General features: G+C 41.9%; 1 protein-coding gene across 4 annotated transcripts in view; it reads right to left on the bottom strand.

Annotated features, from left to right (window-relative positions):
• The window catches only part of LOC147031777 (ras-related protein M-Ras-like), a 787730-nt gene that overhangs the window by 202508 nt on the left and 567652 nt on the right, over positions 1–17570 (bottom strand). For 3 of the 4 annotated variants that reach the window (XM_085867509.1, XM_085867515.1, XM_085867520.1), the window contains one exon: positions 8398–8491. In XM_085867509.1, the coding sequence (XP_085723635.1) occupies positions 8398–8491 (94 nt within the window). Of the gene's footprint in view, positions 1–4589; positions 4804–8397; positions 8492–17570 lie in introns of those variants that run through there. The other variant, XM_085867522.1, reaches the window with a different exon arrangement.

Raw genomic sequence — 17570 nt, 5'->3', positions numbered from 1 at the left:
CATCTGCCATCTGCTTGGAAATCTGCTAACATCACTGCCCTGCATAAAAAAGGTGCAAAATCAGATCCCTATAACTACAGACCAATCAGCCTTCTCCCAATCATCAGCAAGGTGATGGAATCCATCATCGCCTCAGATATGAAATCCTTCCTCTTCTCCAATGGCTTGATTTCCAATCATCAATTTGGTTTCAGACCAGGTCACTCTACCCTGGATATGCTGCTTCTGCTCTCCCATCAATGGATGGAGGTCCTCAATGCCAGACAGGAAATCCGAGCCGTATCCCTGGACATATCACGTGCTTTTGACACAGTCTGGCACCCTGCCCTACTCACCAAACTCTCTTCTCATGGTATTCAAGGCCATCTCCACTCATGGCTCGCAGACTTCCTCTCCTGTCGCAGTCAATGTGTGGCCCTAAATGGAGTTCTTTCATCCCCTCTTCCTGTGCAGGCTGGAGTTCCTCAAGGTAGCGTTCTGGGCCCTGTTCTTTTTCTGGTTTTCATCAATGATCTCTCGGACTCTCTGGAAAATCCTCTATTTCTCTTTGCCGACGACTCCACCCTCTGCCGTACCATCTGTCATCCCTCTGACCGGCAAGCAGCAGCTTCTTCACTCACTGCAGATCTGGATAAAATCACAAACTGGTCCAACACGTGGAACATGTCTTTCAATCCAGACAAATCTCACACTCTCACCATGTCTCTTCGAAAGGACTGTTTACAAAACCCCCCCATCCACTTTCTCAACAATCCTCTGGAAGAAGTCTTTTCTTTCAAGCTTCTAGGTCTCACTATCTGCCATGACCTTTCCTGGGAAAGTCACATTTCCAACCTCGCCTCAAAAGCCAGTCGCCGACTGGGAATCCTCCGTCGTGCTAAGTCCTTCCTCGGCCCTCTTGAGCTCCTGACCACTTACAAAGCTTTTGTCCGTAGCCTGATGGAGTACTGCTCTCCCCTCTGGGCTGGTGCTCCTGCCTCCCACCTTTCTCGGCTTCACGCTGTTGAAACCAGGGCATTTAAGATCATCGGCATCTCCCGCAATGAAGCTGAGTCTTTGGGCCTCTCACTCAATCACCGCAGGTTGGTCGGTGGTCTTTCTGTCTTCTACCGACTCCTCTCCAGCCTTGCCCCTCCTGCTCTCTCTGCGATTTGTCCCCACCACATTTCCACAGGGTGCTCAAGGTCCGCCAACAACCCCCTTCTGGTAAAACTACCAAAATCACGAATCACTGCTCATCTTCACTCTTTCATTCCTCTTTTTTCCCGCCTTTGGAATAAACTTCCTCACTCTATTCTTTCCCATTCTTCCCTCCAGGCTTTCAAAACAGCTGTTCACCACCACCTCTTATCTTCCCCCATCCAAATCCTCGATCTTTTCTACCCCCGATAATCCACCCAAGCCCTCTTCCTTCATTTCTCCTGCTTTCCTTCCTGAAAGTCCCTGAAATGTCCATCTTCTCTTCGCCATGTTCCCCGTCCCATCCCCATCCCTCTCCCTTCCACAGTTCACCTAATGTGTCTGTTCCCCACTGTTTTGTCCCTTCCACTCCCGCCCCTCTTGTCTCATGCCTCCTTGCTGTGAGTTGTGTGTTAGCTCTCATACGAGCCTCGACCAAGGTATACAAAAAAAGAAAAAAAAAAGAAAAAAAAAGTGCAGTGAGAGAGGCGACACCATTGTTGTGGTGACGCTTGTACCCAGAGTGCTCTGAGAGGTCATGGCACTTCCCCCAAGCTCAGTGGCTCATATAACAGTCCTGTGTTGTGTCTCATGTATTTGTCTTTATGCCCGTGTGTGTGTGTGTGTGTGTGTGTGTGTGTGTGTGTGTGTGTGTGTGTGTGTGTGTGTGTGTGTGTGTGTGTGTGGGGGGGGGGGGCGAGGGCAGTTCCATTATGAGCCTGATATCCTGTAAAACAACAAGCGAGAATGAACTAAGATCCTCATCCTCTTCATGATGACGTCATAAAAACGAATATGACGCCATTGTGATGTATCAGGTTTGTGATAAATTATCTGTGCTAATGCCCGGCTTGATTCCTGCAAACAACATTCAACCAGCTTGCCTAGTTTCGGAGATAATGGTATAGGCGATTTCCATTAGCGGAGATATTTTGACGTCATAACTTTTTTTCTTGGAGGACTTTTCAAAATCGGAGATGGTTACTGTCTGCGCAGGGTATTTTTACATATATATATATATATATATATATATATATATATATATATATATATATATATATATATATATATATGCCAAGTTTCAGGAAGGTTCGATGAAAACTGTAGGTTGTGAAACAAAAAAGTCCACAAGAACAACAACGTGAGTAAGAGGTTGAGATCCTCCACGAGGATATAAAAAACGGGAAAAAAAAAACAAACAAAAGAAGCCTATAATTGTTTCCTTGACAAACTTTTGGCTCACCAGGGTAAGCTCATTGTTTCCCATTGAGTAAAACCAGGGGGGAGGGGGGGGCGAGACCGGAGAGGAGACGGAAGAAGACAGAAAGACCACCAACCTGCCTGCAGAAAGAGAGGGAGAGGCCCAATGACAGCCTCACCGCAGGAGATACCAATAATCCTAAATGCCTTGGTTTCCACAGCGTGAAGCCAAGAAAGGTGAGAGGCAGGAGCACCAGTATAGAAGGGAAAGCAGTACTCCATCAAGCTGCGGATGAAAGCTTTGTATGTGGTCAGGAGCTCAGGTGGGACGAGGAAGGACTTTGCACGATGGAGGATGCCCAGTCGGCGACTGGCTTTGGAGGCCAGGTTGGAAATGTGGCTTTCCCAGGAACGATCATGGCAGATAGTGAGACCCAGAAGCTTGAATGAAAGGACTTCTTCCAGAGTATTGTTGAGAAAGTAGATGGGAGTGGGGGTGGGGGGGTCCAAACAGTCCTTTCAGAGACAGTGAAAGTGTGAGATTTGTCAGGATTGAAAGACATGTTCCATGTGTTGGACCAATTTTTTATTTTATCCAGATCTGCAGAGAGCAAAGAAGCTGTTGCTTGCTGGTCTGAGGGATGACAGATGGTACGGCAGAGGGTGGAGTCATCAGCAGAGATAAAGAGGATTTTACAGAGAGTCGGAGAGATCATTGATGAAAAACAGAAAAAGAACAGGGCCCAGAACGCTACCTTGAGGAACTCCAGCCGAGACAGGAAGAGGGGATGAAAGAACTCCATTTGGGGCCACACGTTGACTGCGACAGGAGAGGAAGTCTGCGAGCCATGAGTGGAGATGGCCTTGGATACCATATGAAGAGAGTTTGGTGAGCAGGGCAGGGTGCCAGACCATGTCAAAAGCACGTGATATGTCTAGGGAGCTGGCTCTGATTTCATGTCCGGCATTGAGTACTTCCATCCATTGTTGGGAGAGCAGAAGAAGCAAATCCAGGGTAGAGTGACCTGGTCTGAAACCAAATTGATGATCAGAAATCAAGCCATTGGAGAAGAGGAACGATTTGATGTTGGAAGTGATGATGGATTCCTTAACCTTGCTGATGATTGGGAGAAGGTTGATTGATCTGTAGTTGCAGGGATCTGTTTTTGCTCCTTTTTTATACAGGCCAGTAATGTTTGCTGATTTCCAAGCAGATGGCAGATGACCTTGAGCAAATGAAAGGGTGAATAGAACAGAGAGAGGGGTGAGCAAGTGCAGAGGCGCAGGTTTTTAGGACAAGTGGGCTGATGTCGTCTGGACCTGTTGCAGAATCCGAGTCGAGGTTTGACAGCAAGCTCTCCACTTTGGACTGTCTTGTTTCTTGTGAAAGAGCCTTGAGTTTAATGAGGTGGAGAAACTTTTCCATGTTTTCCTTCATGGTAAATTAATCCATCATTTTGACATGAGGACAAAGTTTAAGCCTTTGCTGAGGACTGATGTTTCAGCCTCAGAGATGGGTTGGTTGTCTGGAATAGTTAAGACTGTCTTGTGTGCAGTGTAGTATGTCAGTAACAGGAGGGTCAATGAGCTGGTTAAGTTTCAGGGTCTTGATTGCCATTAAATGATTTAAAAGCTTAGCGTTGAATACGTTATATCTTGAGAAGGATGAAGTCAACTAAGATGGCAGAACAGTTACAAGATGAGAGGCAGATAAGGATTTCCCCGTCAAGTTAAAAAAAAAAACGTTTTGAAGATGTGCCTGATGGTGGATACCATGAGATGCCTTGAAAAAGCCACACAAGCATTCCCTACCTGTTGTAGGTACCACTTACATGAGAGGGGAAAGACAGATGGGTGGAATGTGCAATTAAAACCTTTCGGAATGATATTGGACTTTAAGCACCAGCTGATAAGTTGATGTGACTGCAAAACCTGGTGTTGGCAAAGGTTTGTGTGGCTAATCGGAATGCTCGATAGCTGCTGACATTCTTCACGAGAAATCGACACTCGCCTTCATTCCAAAACGACTAATTCTTCATTCCACGTGAAGAGAGCAAAGAGATTAATCCCAATAGCTTCTTCTCTACATTTTGCTTTGAATCAATTCTCAAAGGCAACCATGTCTTACATTTATAAACAATTGTACTCATTTTCACTACATAAAGTATGATTTAATCCAAGCGATACTTATGTTCGAGTGAAACACTCACCAAGCAGAGGAGCAAAAGGACGCAGCTTGAAGCCAAACAGGAGGGAATGGAATCACCTACAAACTTACGAATTCACCTTAAAAACAGTTTGTAACAGATAAATCAAAAAAAAAAGTGCTGGTCGTTCCAGTGGTCCCTTGTGTTGAAGTAACAGCGATTCCACGTACCTCTTCCTAGTTTCTGCTCAATTTCACACACAAAAGAACAAAGGGTAAGGCAAATGGTTGCCAGCTAGCCTCAGGTGACATGAGTGGGAGGTTTGTCATAAACAGGGCGGAGGCATACAACGGGTGCCATGCCTCATCCCTCAGGTCATTCACTTTGAGTTTCAGTTAAAGTTTTGACATCAGCAGGTGCTGCAAGTCTCCTGTGGATAAAAATAGTGAATATGAATTCCCTAACTACAGTATTCTTCCCAGAATGAAAGAGATAGAGAGGGGGGAGGAGATGAGAGGAGAGGAGAGGAAATCAAATCTTTCCCGACATGAATGCCATCCTTTGCATCTATGACTGCCATTGCATTTGGAAGGCGAAGGTTATCTCTTGTTATCCTCATAGCATCTCAGTCGAAGCCTCAGGCCTAGAAAGTGATCAACGTACTAAAATAATAGTATCTTGCCATTTTTCTCCACATCTCCCTTCAAAGAAAATAAGATTGTTAGCACATCTCCTGATTTGTTGAGCTTAGCCATTTTTCTCGAGGTAAGTCAACAAACTGATCGTTAGCATGCCTTTAACAAAGTTTAGTGTTGGATTTTTTTTTTAAGTGTGTATAAGCCGAGGTGGGGGTGGGGAGTTCGTTTTTAACCTCCCCCCTTAGATCTCGCACAGAGTTTGGTGTGCAGATAGAACATCCTCTTATCAATATGCCTATATCATTGAATGAATTAGCGATAAAATGTCGAGTTTTTGTAATTATCGAATTATTCTGGGGACGCCCTCTATGGCTTCCCCCTCGTCCACTCCCTGGCATGTGGCACCTTGGGTCCACTCCCTGTGTACCCTATTGACATGAAATTAATCACATACATAGGGGATGTTATGAAAAAGTTGTGAGCATTGTCTTTTTAAAAAAAATGCATCAATGCTAACAAGTGATTGGGTTTTACATATATGGTAAGGTAGTTGTATTAAATTGTTTGCATAAATTTGGTATCAAAAGATGTGCAAGACTTCAAAAATAAAAAATAAAAACGTCATGAAACAATATTTGGCAACTTGTGTGGGTTACAGAGAAATCGTGAAATTTTTACGGAGGGGGTTATTTTGAACATCAAACTGTAATGTAATGCATAAGGACAACTACCTCACTATAAGCTGGGTTGGGAGGGGGGGGGGTCATTTTGATCCACCCCCAGCCTCGATAGGATTAAGTATGCTGGCACTGTTCTGAGATAAAACAAAAGGAATAGATTCAATTATACAAACTAGATGGTATTCAGAGAATACTGACTCCGCACAGTCTTGAGAAGGATTTAGTGCTAGGACCTTCTTCTGTTGGCAAATTTGTAATTAAAAAAAAACTTAAATTCAAATCAAATGGAAGATCAAATAGGTACAGTTCTTTATCAGTCATCAGAAGGAACCCAAACAAGCAAAAAGCAAAGATGAAGTCATGAAGAGGAACCTGAATAGGATTCGCACTTCAGCTGCTACTCCTCTACCCTCAAACCAATCCAGGCACGTCAAGTGAGCCTTATTCAAAATAAATAATTTAAAAAAAGAACCGAGACCAAGAAAATTAAATAATTCTGGCTGCCAGAAAATGTGTCCGATCAGGTTGTAATTCAAAACACACATTCCACATCACTACTCGATTATAATTTTGAAGTTTCATGTCAATTGATGCAACGGTTCAAGAGAGAGAATAAAAAAATATATTTTACTTCAATCGAATATGCCTGCCAGACCATGTGACCGATCAATTATTCATGAACACCCTGGTATCCCCAAGGTTTGGGGAACATTTGTATGAAGCTACCCCTCAATCTGTCCAGCTATTCTGGAGAAGAAGATTGTTGAAGGTTTTAGGATAAATTCAATATGGCTGCCAAAAAAATGTGACCGATGATGTCATAGGTGGGGAACTTTTTGTTCCTCATGGATAGTTGGTCATACCTGTAAAGTTTCTCCTCGATCTGTACAGCCATTTTGGAGAAGAAGATTTTTCAAGGTTTTTTTAAATTTTATTTTAAATATGGCTGAAGAAATCACATGACCGATGACGTCATCATTGTTTTTTTTTCTGTTGTCAAATTTATCCCGAGATGACCCTCAAAAATTTCCATACTGATCAGACGTAGTGTTATATGTATGCATTTATGACATCATAACAAAGGCACCTATGACATCCCAAAAAACTTACACTTATTCCCCATGGGGAGTACTTGACAGGCACCAAGTTTCAATTCCATGGAACAGTTTTGGAGATAGAGGTCCAATGTTTCTCCTTTTTTCCAACATGGCTGCCACACAATGTGACCTATGACATCATAATTATCATTAAAACATTCTACATGAGTCGTCACAATTATGGTGAAAATTTTGTGTTAATCCGACAGGTGGTTCCAGAGAAAAGGGAATATCAAAATGCAGACATGTTCGTATGCACCGACACACATACAGGACCGATCGCTTAACCCTGCTTTTTGCTTCGAGGGTGCAGGGTAATCACATTAAGGTGAGGTATCAACATCAGATAGAAAGCCTGGAAGTTGATACATATATAATGTTTCTTAATTGGGACTGCCCCGTGGGGCAGGACGGCCCTGAGGATGGCGACACCTGCAAGCGGCGGGGAGCCAATCATGGGACCGACCGCAGGTGAAGGTGGTCCCAGAGTCCACAAGGACTGGGTCTGCTCATTCACATGAAGTAGTAGTTAAAGTTTGACCTTTGGGAGAAGATCACTCTCCATCTCTCTCACTTTTTGTCTCGTTGGCTCTCTTCGTCTCCCGCTCTGCTTTGTCATCAGGACAGGGAGAACTAGTCTCTGGAGATGTGGATGGTGTGTTGCCGCCTCACAATCCCTTACATCCACTGCATCTCTCATGCCACACTCCCTGTTCCCAGCCGACACTTCACCCTGCACAATCGTCCTGCACATTCTCAGCTTCACGCCTGTTAGCCCTTGCCTGTTTTCCCCACCATTGGAGTGAATCAGTTTCCCGTGGTGCCTAGTAGGGATAGGATTATTTATATCATTTAATTGCACATACACTACATGTTTCCTTCACCTTGCTCGTGTCTGTGGATGCGCTTGGTTTTTCCGCTTGGTTTGTTCGACAGCCATAAAAAAATATGGATGCCGAACCACATGACCGATGACGCCTGTACCAGGTCCCATCCACCTTTCTCCCCGTACTCCTTGTAAATAAACCCTTAAAGGTACGAAACGTTTTCCCATCCTTCTGTCTCCCACACGTTTCGTTTTTCGTCTTGGCCGCTGCCAAATTTGGCTTTCCATTGGTAATTTTGGGGAACGGTAAGTTGTAACAATTGATATTCCTGATCTTTCATCCAATGATACTTGTGGGATTACTTTGCATTGTACTAAGTAGTCTGATAAAGCAGTGTGAAGTACTATAGGGGTAAGAGAGTGTGAGGAATAAGAATAAATTATTTGTACACCCCTTTTAAAACTGCCCAGAAAGAAAGAAAGAAAAAAATCACATGCACACAGCCTGTGTAACAACGAATCATCGATACTGATGTTCGATATTGATGATACATGAAAAACCATGTGAGCTTGGTGGTGATAAAGAAGGAAATTATGAAGTTGATTGGCCATCCAGGTTATGAATCTGACCTTCAACTTGTCCCAAGTAGATGGCGGTTGGTGGTGGCAGTGTTAGACTGGAGCCAGCAGGAAAATGATGTCGTGTTGTGGGGTAGTGGTCCAGCTTCAATGAAGTTTGAGTGGAACATAGAAAAAAAATGACAGATTGATTCCTGTAGCTTTGTGATAAAGGCCAACCAGGCATACATGTATTATGTCACCCTTTTGAAATGCATTTGAACAATAATTCATAGCAACACTTCCTCTTCGAGCTCCGTTGATAAAAACATCATTTTTGTCCAAACCCATTGATCCGCATATTCTAAGCATGACATCAACATCAAAAGATGAATAAATCAGAACACTTTCTTATCAACTTGTGAACACTCATCCTCCATTGGGGAATGGTGTAATATAATGGACAACGTCCAACTATGTTATCACACAGTTCATAAAGAGTTTGAAAACTTCCACAATAACTAATACAAATACTTTAGACCTTTCTTTGTAAGCAATCTTAAATGCTGAATGAAAACCATACTCGGTGGTATAAAGGCGAGAGCGTCCGCTCTCAGCGTGGAAGGTCAGTGGTTTGAAGCAGATCCTCGCCGAGTCATATCAACGATCAATGGTACATGCTGCTTCATTGCTTGATGCTCAGCATTTGAAGAAAGATTAGAGCATGGACAACCATAGGCTGACAATTATAGTTCAGGCTTTGATGGACATAAGGGCCTCCTTTTGTGTTAAATGCTCTTATAAGAAAAGGAAACATATAAAAATATTTTTTAGATGTATTAAAAGAGATTGTTTTTGAAAATATCAGCTTAGTGCCAATTGTAAAAGGACATAGAATTAAAATATAGCTGATGCAGCACAATAAATCACACTTGATGCTTAATTTGAGTTTCAGCATGAAAGGTCCAACAGCACAAAACTAAAGCGACTTGGATTTTTTTTCAATGATTCTGGATAATAAGTATGTCAGAATATTATATCCAGTTGTGCTTTGGAGCCATTTGGGTTTGGTGGCAAATAGCAACAACTTGGTTGTTTGCAGTTATTTTTGATTAGTTGCACAATTCTCTTGTATGTCTACGAGAACTCCACACGGTTGTTGTTGGTGTGGTTCATTGCAGGGGGTCGATTTTTGAAATATGCACCCATTGGTCGGACAGCTGCCAGACCCCACCCACATTTGTCGCTCGTCTCCACCCACCATGGCACCCAAACAAAATAATATGGCCACCATTTTGATTTTCTGATGAGCTGGAGGCCTCCATATGATACACTGCCCAGATTTGTTGCGTCAGATTTGCTTTGGCTTTGTTTGGGTCAGGTGCCACTCGCAATGAGCGACCCTGAAAATATCCAATCATATGTTGTATAAAAATTATTAGGAAGGTTAAATCAAGCCCGTCAGCACACATGGCATGCACCTCCCTACAAAAAATAGTGTGATATAATTTTGGAACGGCCCGACATTGGGGTTAAACAATTTGTGACCGTGTGACAAATCAGTTCGTTCTGATATAATTGTGGCAAAGGGTGACATGGATGAGAGGTGTCGAGTTAATTTTTTTATATCGTATTAAATGGGCATTTCCCATCCCTGCTGTTCAACTTTTAAGAGTGCTTTAAATGTGCATCTCCCAATTGGCCATGACCAGATATTGTTGTTGGTTGTGACCACAGTGCGGTCATTCTTGGTTAAAAACGTCAGCACACATGGCATGCACCTCCCTACAAAAAATAGTGTGACATAAAATAGTGTGAGGACTTAACTTCCAGACTTCCGGATAGTGATGACTTACTGTATTCTTTCTCGATTTTTTTTTCCTCGCTTTCTCGACTTACTGTATTCTTTCTTTCTCAATTTCTGTACTTTCTCGATTTTCTCGATAAAACACAATGCCCAATGCAGTCGTCGTTTACGAGAGTGAAGGAACGGCCTGTGTAGTTGTTTGAAAGTTTTTATTTTTTTTTGCACGTACGGCCACGCACATATGGCCACGCACGTACGGGCATGCAAGAGTGAAGGAACGGCCTGTGCGGTTGTCGTTTCTGGCACGCGGTTTGAAAGTTTTATTTTTTTTGCATGTACGGCCACGCACGTAAGGCAACACACGTACCGGCTCGTAGCAGCACACACTATTATATATAAATAAATAATAATAATAAAAAATATATATAAATAAATAACTATAATGCCTGTTGTTGGCTGAATGGTAAGGGTAGTGGGCTTGGGATCCTGGGATCCTGAGTTCAAATCTCACTCAGCCCTTGAATAAATACCAGGTGGGGTTTACTCTGCCTGTCATCCTTCTGAGGTCAGCAAAATGAGCGCCAGCTTGCTGTATCCTGTGTCAGAGTGGCGACCCATCCAGGATTATGTCCAATAGCCAAGGAGACTGCTTACGCAGCACCAACGTTCTGCACAGAGTATGGTCCCAATGGGTGGATGTATGTATGTATCTGTATGTATATATATATATATATATATATATAGATATATATATATATATATATATATATATATATATATATATATATATATATATATGTAAATATAAACATATCTATCCATAATTCCAGCAATCTCTGTGTGTGTCTGTCTGTATGTTTGTCTGCGACCACCGTTTCTCGACGATCGCCGGTCCGATCTGCTTGAAACTTGCCAGGAATATTGCTGGGGCCCCGCGGATGTGCCTTTTCGAGGTTTGATATCAATCGGATGAGCGGTTCCCAAGTTACGGCCATTTATATGTCGACCAATGACAAGACACGGTGCTATAACATCACGAATGACGTCACAACATTTTTTTTTTTTTGCACGATTGACGGTCCGATCTGATTGAAACTTGCCAGGAATATTGCTGGGGACCCGCGGATGTGCCTTTTCAAGGTTTGATATTAATCGGATAAGCAGTTCCCAAGTTACGGCCATTTATCTGTCCACCAATATCTGCGAGAGAGCGGGATGGGAGAGGGGGGGATGATAGTGGGGGCGAGAGAGAGGGGCGAGAGAGGAGGGGGAGAGAGGAGGGGCGAGACTAGGGGGGAGCGAGAGAGAGGGGCGTCACAATTCTTCTTCGTTTGATATGACGTCACAATTGACGCTGGGGACCTGAGTATGTTTCCCAGGTGTTTCCCAAGTTATGGACATTTATGATACGGTTGGTCCGATCTAATTGAAAAAATTCCCCAATCCAGTCGTCGTTTATGAGAGCAAAGGAACGAAGCTGCACATACTGGCACGCCTCTCCCACGAGAGAGGGTACTGGAATGAGAGAGGGGGAGAGAGGAGGGGGCGAGAGATGGGGGGGGTGTGGGTGAGAGGGGGGTGAAATAATGCCCCAATCCAGTCGTCGTTTACGCACCTACGGGCCCACCCCTACTAGTATATATATATACATACACATATATGAGGTGAATACACCCGTCGCTGCCTGGGTACTTTTTGAATGAATTTAATCTTCCAAACATATGTCTGACGCGAGCACAGTATCAGTTCCCTATTGGGCCATGGCAGTCATAGGCTAAGGGGGTTGGTGAGGGGAAAACACACCCCCTCCCCCCCCTCCGGCCGAGGGGCCTTGCCACATTGCCTATAACCTTCCAGGGGCCCATCCCGACATTTTTTGTTTCAGTGGTTAGCTCCTATCTTTCACCTTTCAGGAGATTAGCGCGTGCAGACAAACAAACAAACACACAAACAAAAACTTAAAATCATATGTTAGATATATTATATATGGCATTGGCCCCATGTCAATCGGCTGAACTTGAAAAATTAACATGACGAAATCAGGTGATGACGTCATAATTCGGAAACCGGAAGTCGGAACGACAATTATTTTACATCGGGACACTCCCGGGTACATGTTCTGTCAGCATGTGAAGTTTGGGGAGGATCAGTCCAGTACTTTTCGCATGCAAAGGTCACAGACAAACACATTTTTAACTATATATATATATATATATATATATATATATATATATATATATATATATATATATATATATATGTAAATATATATGTGTAAATATATATATATATATATATATATATATATATATATATATATATATATATATATATATACAAATATAAACATATATATGTAAATGTAAACATATATATATATATATATATATATATATATATATATATATATATATATATATATATATATACATATCTATATTAATATTTCGGCACGCCCCTTTCTTTGTTCCACCATCAGATTTTTATTACTGCATGAAATCAAACAAGATTTAGCACATATACTAATGATATTAGTGTCTTCCTTAAGAGGCCCCTCAAAATTCGTTTTGATGCATTTTCACAAACTCCAACCGATTCCATTCAAATTCGGTACGATTATGGCTTTTGGTCCAACTTGGGTCATTGGCTTTAAATTTTTTCCACAACACTTCCGATATTCGAAAAAAATCGATAAATCGATATCCCTTATGGGATTTTCCATTCAAATCCACTCAAGTTTAAGGCCTACGGGGGACGCAAGTTTCCACTTTGCCCCCGGGCACTGTTTACCTCCGCTACGCCAAGCTGTTAGGGTTAGGGTTTGGGTTAGTGTTAGGGTTAGGGTTAGCTCCCCTAACACTAACCCTAACAGCTTACCCTAACCCTAACAGTTAACCCTAACCCTAACAGCTAACCCTCACCTCTCACCCTAACCGCAACACTAACCCTAACCGCTAACCCTAACCGCAACACTAACCCTAACCCGCTAACCGCTAACAGCTATTCAGGAAATTTGCAAGAAAGCCTGGGCAACGCCGGGCTTTATTGCTCGCCCGAGCAACGCCGGGCTTTACTACTAGTACACATATATGTGTATATATATATATATATATATATATATATATATATATATATATATATATATATATATATATGTATATATATATATATATATATATATATATATATATATATATATATATATATATATATATATATATATATATATATATATATATATATATATAAAAACACATATATATATATATATATATATATATATATATATATAAAAACACATATATATATATATATATATTTAAACATATATACTATGTATATATAAACATATATATACATGCAGTAAAACCTCGCCGTCTGCTGGTATTACATTCCTGTAAACTTCCGTGAATGGCGAAATCAACGGCGAACAGTTTATAACATGCAAGTCAATGAGATACGTTCCGCCTCCTAAAATAAGTCCAAAAATCATCAATGAATAATCAGGAAAGAGACATTTAATTGAAAAGTAAGAACAATTGAGTAATATAAGATTAAAAAAATAAGTAACATTTACCATTATTAAGAAGGCTTTGCTGCTTGGAGTACTGTGGGTGGGTAGCCCTGGTCAGTTCTGCTTGAACATAGCCATGGCACGAAGTTAGCCAATTGATCTCCCAGGAGCGACTCACAAATCCCTCACATCTATTATGTTGTGCTCTTGCCTTTGTGGAGATATATTATGTTGATCTAGTCCTAATTTTATCATTACATTGACGAATGTAACGAATAGTGGACTCATTGATGTTGTAGTCTTTCGCCAACACAGTAGCACGTGTACCACTCTCAAGTCAATCTAATATTTTCACTTTATCCACTGTCATCACTTTCTTCACTTTTTTATTCTGCTCTTCAGCAGATGCACCACTTAATGGACATTTTGGACCCATGATTAAAGAAACAGTATCCAAAGTTTTATTACAATAAAATACCGCACCTCACCAACCGCCAGGCAGCCAGAAGACAAATGATGCGGCAGTGCGGCTGATGCTGAAATACGCAGCATGTAAATTTTCAAATTGATATATTTTCCGGCGAAACGGTACAATTAAAATTTAACACGAAATGTTAAATGAAGGAAAATATTGCTATCCAAATGATAAAAGAGTTTAAAAAACTTATGAAATATGAACGAGTTCAGGGTGGGGTATATTTTGTCCGCACTCGGAGGATGTTCTGGGCAGACGCAGAAGGCAACTTTTTATATCTTCCGGCGATACAGTGCAGTTATAATTTAACAGGTAATGTTAAATGAAGGAAAATATTGTTATCCAAGCATTGAAAGTGTTAAAAAAAGACTTTTGAAAACCAAAGGAGTTTGAAGTGGAAGGAGTTGGATGTGGAAGGAGTTAATTTTTTTTTCGTGGATACGCGGGAGTATTGGCCTGGATGGAGAGAAAGGGTGTCTAAAAGGGAAGCACAGATACGCAAAATTGCAGATGGCGAACATGTGGACAGCAAGGGCTGACTGTATATATGTATACATATACATTATTCATTATCCAGTAATAAGTTCATTATTACCACCAATATATATATATATATATATATATATATATATATATATATATATATATATATATATATATATATATATATATATATATATTCATGATATGTATATACCAGTGATAATAATGAACTATGCTTCCCCATTGTCTCGGCTCACTCAACTACATTTCATTTTTAATTTAATTACTCTCTTCTTTTTTTTCATTTATTTATATTTTCATTTACGGATGCTTTCTGATGGTTCTGTAATTTTTCCCGGTGCATCGGCTTCGATGTACTTCGGCATGCAAAATTACCATGCTTCCCCATTGTCTCGGGTTGCTCACCTCCATTTATCTTTTTTTTCATTCACTTATTTTCATTTATTAGATTTCGTAAGTATATTGATCACTTCCGTCCTCTGTTTGTGTGTTTGTTTGTAGGCGCGATAACTCGAGAACGGAAGAAGCTACCAATGTCAAATTACACCATGTGGTTCAGGAGGGTGATGGCTAGCGCTGATTCGATTTTGGTCAAAATCGGTCAAAGGTCAAGGTCACAGTGAGGTCAAATATCCAAAAAAAGTTCTAACTCGAGAATGGAAGAAGCTACCAATGTCAAATTACACCACGTGATTCAGGAGGGTGATGGCTAGTGCTGATTAGATTTTGGTCAAAATCAGTCAAAGGTCAAGGTCGCAGTGAGGTGAAACATTCCATTTTTGATGGTTTGGTACAGAATCATCGTAGAAACTTCTGGTTTGCGTCGCTACCTTCTCGAGAGACAGCTTTTATTAGACAAGGTCAGAGGTCAAGTTGACGATTTCGTAAGTACCAGTCTATGACTGCTTGTTTATACTTTCATTTACGGACACTTTCTAATGGTTCTGTGATTTTTTTTCCCCCGTAATATCAGCTTTGACGTTCATCGGCATGCAAATTTCAGCTTTCTATGTCACCTCAAAGGTACCGATCTTGAATATCAGTCAGTGTGTCAGTCTGTCAGTCAGTCAGTCAATTGGTCTTTAGAATGAGCTTTATATGTTGGATATATTCTGTATATACACAGGGTCCACCAAAAGTTATGACTATTTCACAGAACAATGTTGGAAATAAGAAGTATATTGTACTGAATATATAAGATTGAAATGAAAGAATACACTTTGGAGATTGTTCACAATTTATTTCGTGAAAATCACATCCAATAAGTGACCGCCACAGGCATCTACACAAAATTGTGCCCATTGCACAACACACTCCATCACACTGTTGCCATTGTTTCCAACTGAATGTTAAGGATTTCTCTACAAATATTGTCCTTTAGTTCCTGTAAGGTCCTCGGCATGTGCATCGGTGAGTGACAGTCTCTGCACAACTTACACTCTGCATGGATAACACCCATTGTCATTTTTCATAATCCGACACAGCAGTGTGACCACTCCTTGGCTTTTTTCACAAGATCTTGGCTATTCGTTGTTCACCTTGGCGTCTTGGTTTTCTTGGCGTATAGGTTTTCTAATATCATCGCTTTTCCAAAACCTTGTGAGTTCTTTGCTTTTTTCATTGGCTCACCTTGGCATTTATGAAAATGAGGAGTGGTCACACTGCGACACAGTGAAGTCTCGGAAATTCACAGCTCATGGAATTGCCATTTACATGATTTCTTCGGGAGCACACGACGTATTCCTGGACATCCGAAATGTTTGCTGCAATTCTCATTGACCTCGGACGACCTGACCTTTTTGCATCTGCCACTGAACCAGTCTGTCGGATTGCTGTCACCCATCTTATGGCTTTGTCTGTTGGTGCTATTCTCACACTACATGCTCTTCGGAATTCATGCTGTGGACACACAACACTGCAACCGTTTCGGAAGTACAGCTTCACAACCAGTGCCCTCTGCTGAAGTGTCCACTTATCCATGATAAATTCAACTCTTAAGATTAACCTGCAACAGAAAAACAAACAGTTAGTACATTGCCTTCAGCACAATTTATAATGCAAACACAGTCATGATTTTGGTGGACCCTGTATCTGTAAATGTCTCTGTCTCTGTCTGTCTCTCTCTCTCTCTGTCGCGCGCTTCCTCATTCTCGTGCTCCCTCTCTCTCGCGCCCCCTCTCTCTCGCGCACCCTCTCTCTCTCGTGCTCCCTCTCTCTCGTGCACCCTCTCTCTCGTGCTCCCTCTCTCTCGTGCTCCCTCTCTCTCGCGCTCCCTCTCTCTCGTGCTCCCTCTCCTTCGCGCTCTCTCTCTCTCACGCTCTCTCTTTCTCACGCTCTCCCTCTTACTCTGGCTTTGTTCCTTATGCACGACCACATCTTTTAAGTTACAACCTCTAAACTCGGGGTACAAATTCAATTTTGTGTGTGGGGGGGGGGGGTAACACAGGCTATATGGTGTGGGAGGCATATGTGGCTGCGGGCTCACGCGGAGGTGTGGGAGGCATAAATTATCCGTGTAAATGTGTACTGTGCAGCACCACCTGGTGGCAGAGGGTATTGCAATTTCCTTTTTCACCTGGGCAAAGACGAGGTTAAAGCACTCTTCGCACGGGTAAATTTGTCCTACTTCCCTTCTCCACGCACCAAAACAAAAATGGAGGGGCCTGTCAAAGCCTGTCATCATGCGAGACATTTTTTGTGCCAAGGAAATCAGGACGAATGGGGGGCAAAAAGGGAGGGCGGAGTGGGACGTGAGGAGAAAATGCGTTTTGAACATCTATCTATAATTCCAGCAATCTGTGTGTGTGTGTGTGTGTGTCCGTCTGTCTGTGACCGCCGTTTCTCGACAACCACCGGTCCGATCTGATTGAAACTTGCCAGGAATATTGCCGGGGCCCCGCAGATGTGCCTTTTCGAGGTTTGATATCAATCGGACAAGCGGTTCC

The sequence above is a fragment of the Eptatretus burgeri genome, chromosome 2 (assembly GCF_056783735.1).
Source record: "Eptatretus burgeri isolate ZD-2024b chromosome 2, Ebu_testis_v1, whole genome shotgun sequence".
Taxonomy (NCBI): domain Eukaryota; kingdom Metazoa; phylum Chordata; class Myxini; order Myxiniformes; family Myxinidae; genus Eptatretus; species Eptatretus burgeri.
This window is presented reverse-complemented; position numbering and strand designations above follow the sequence as displayed.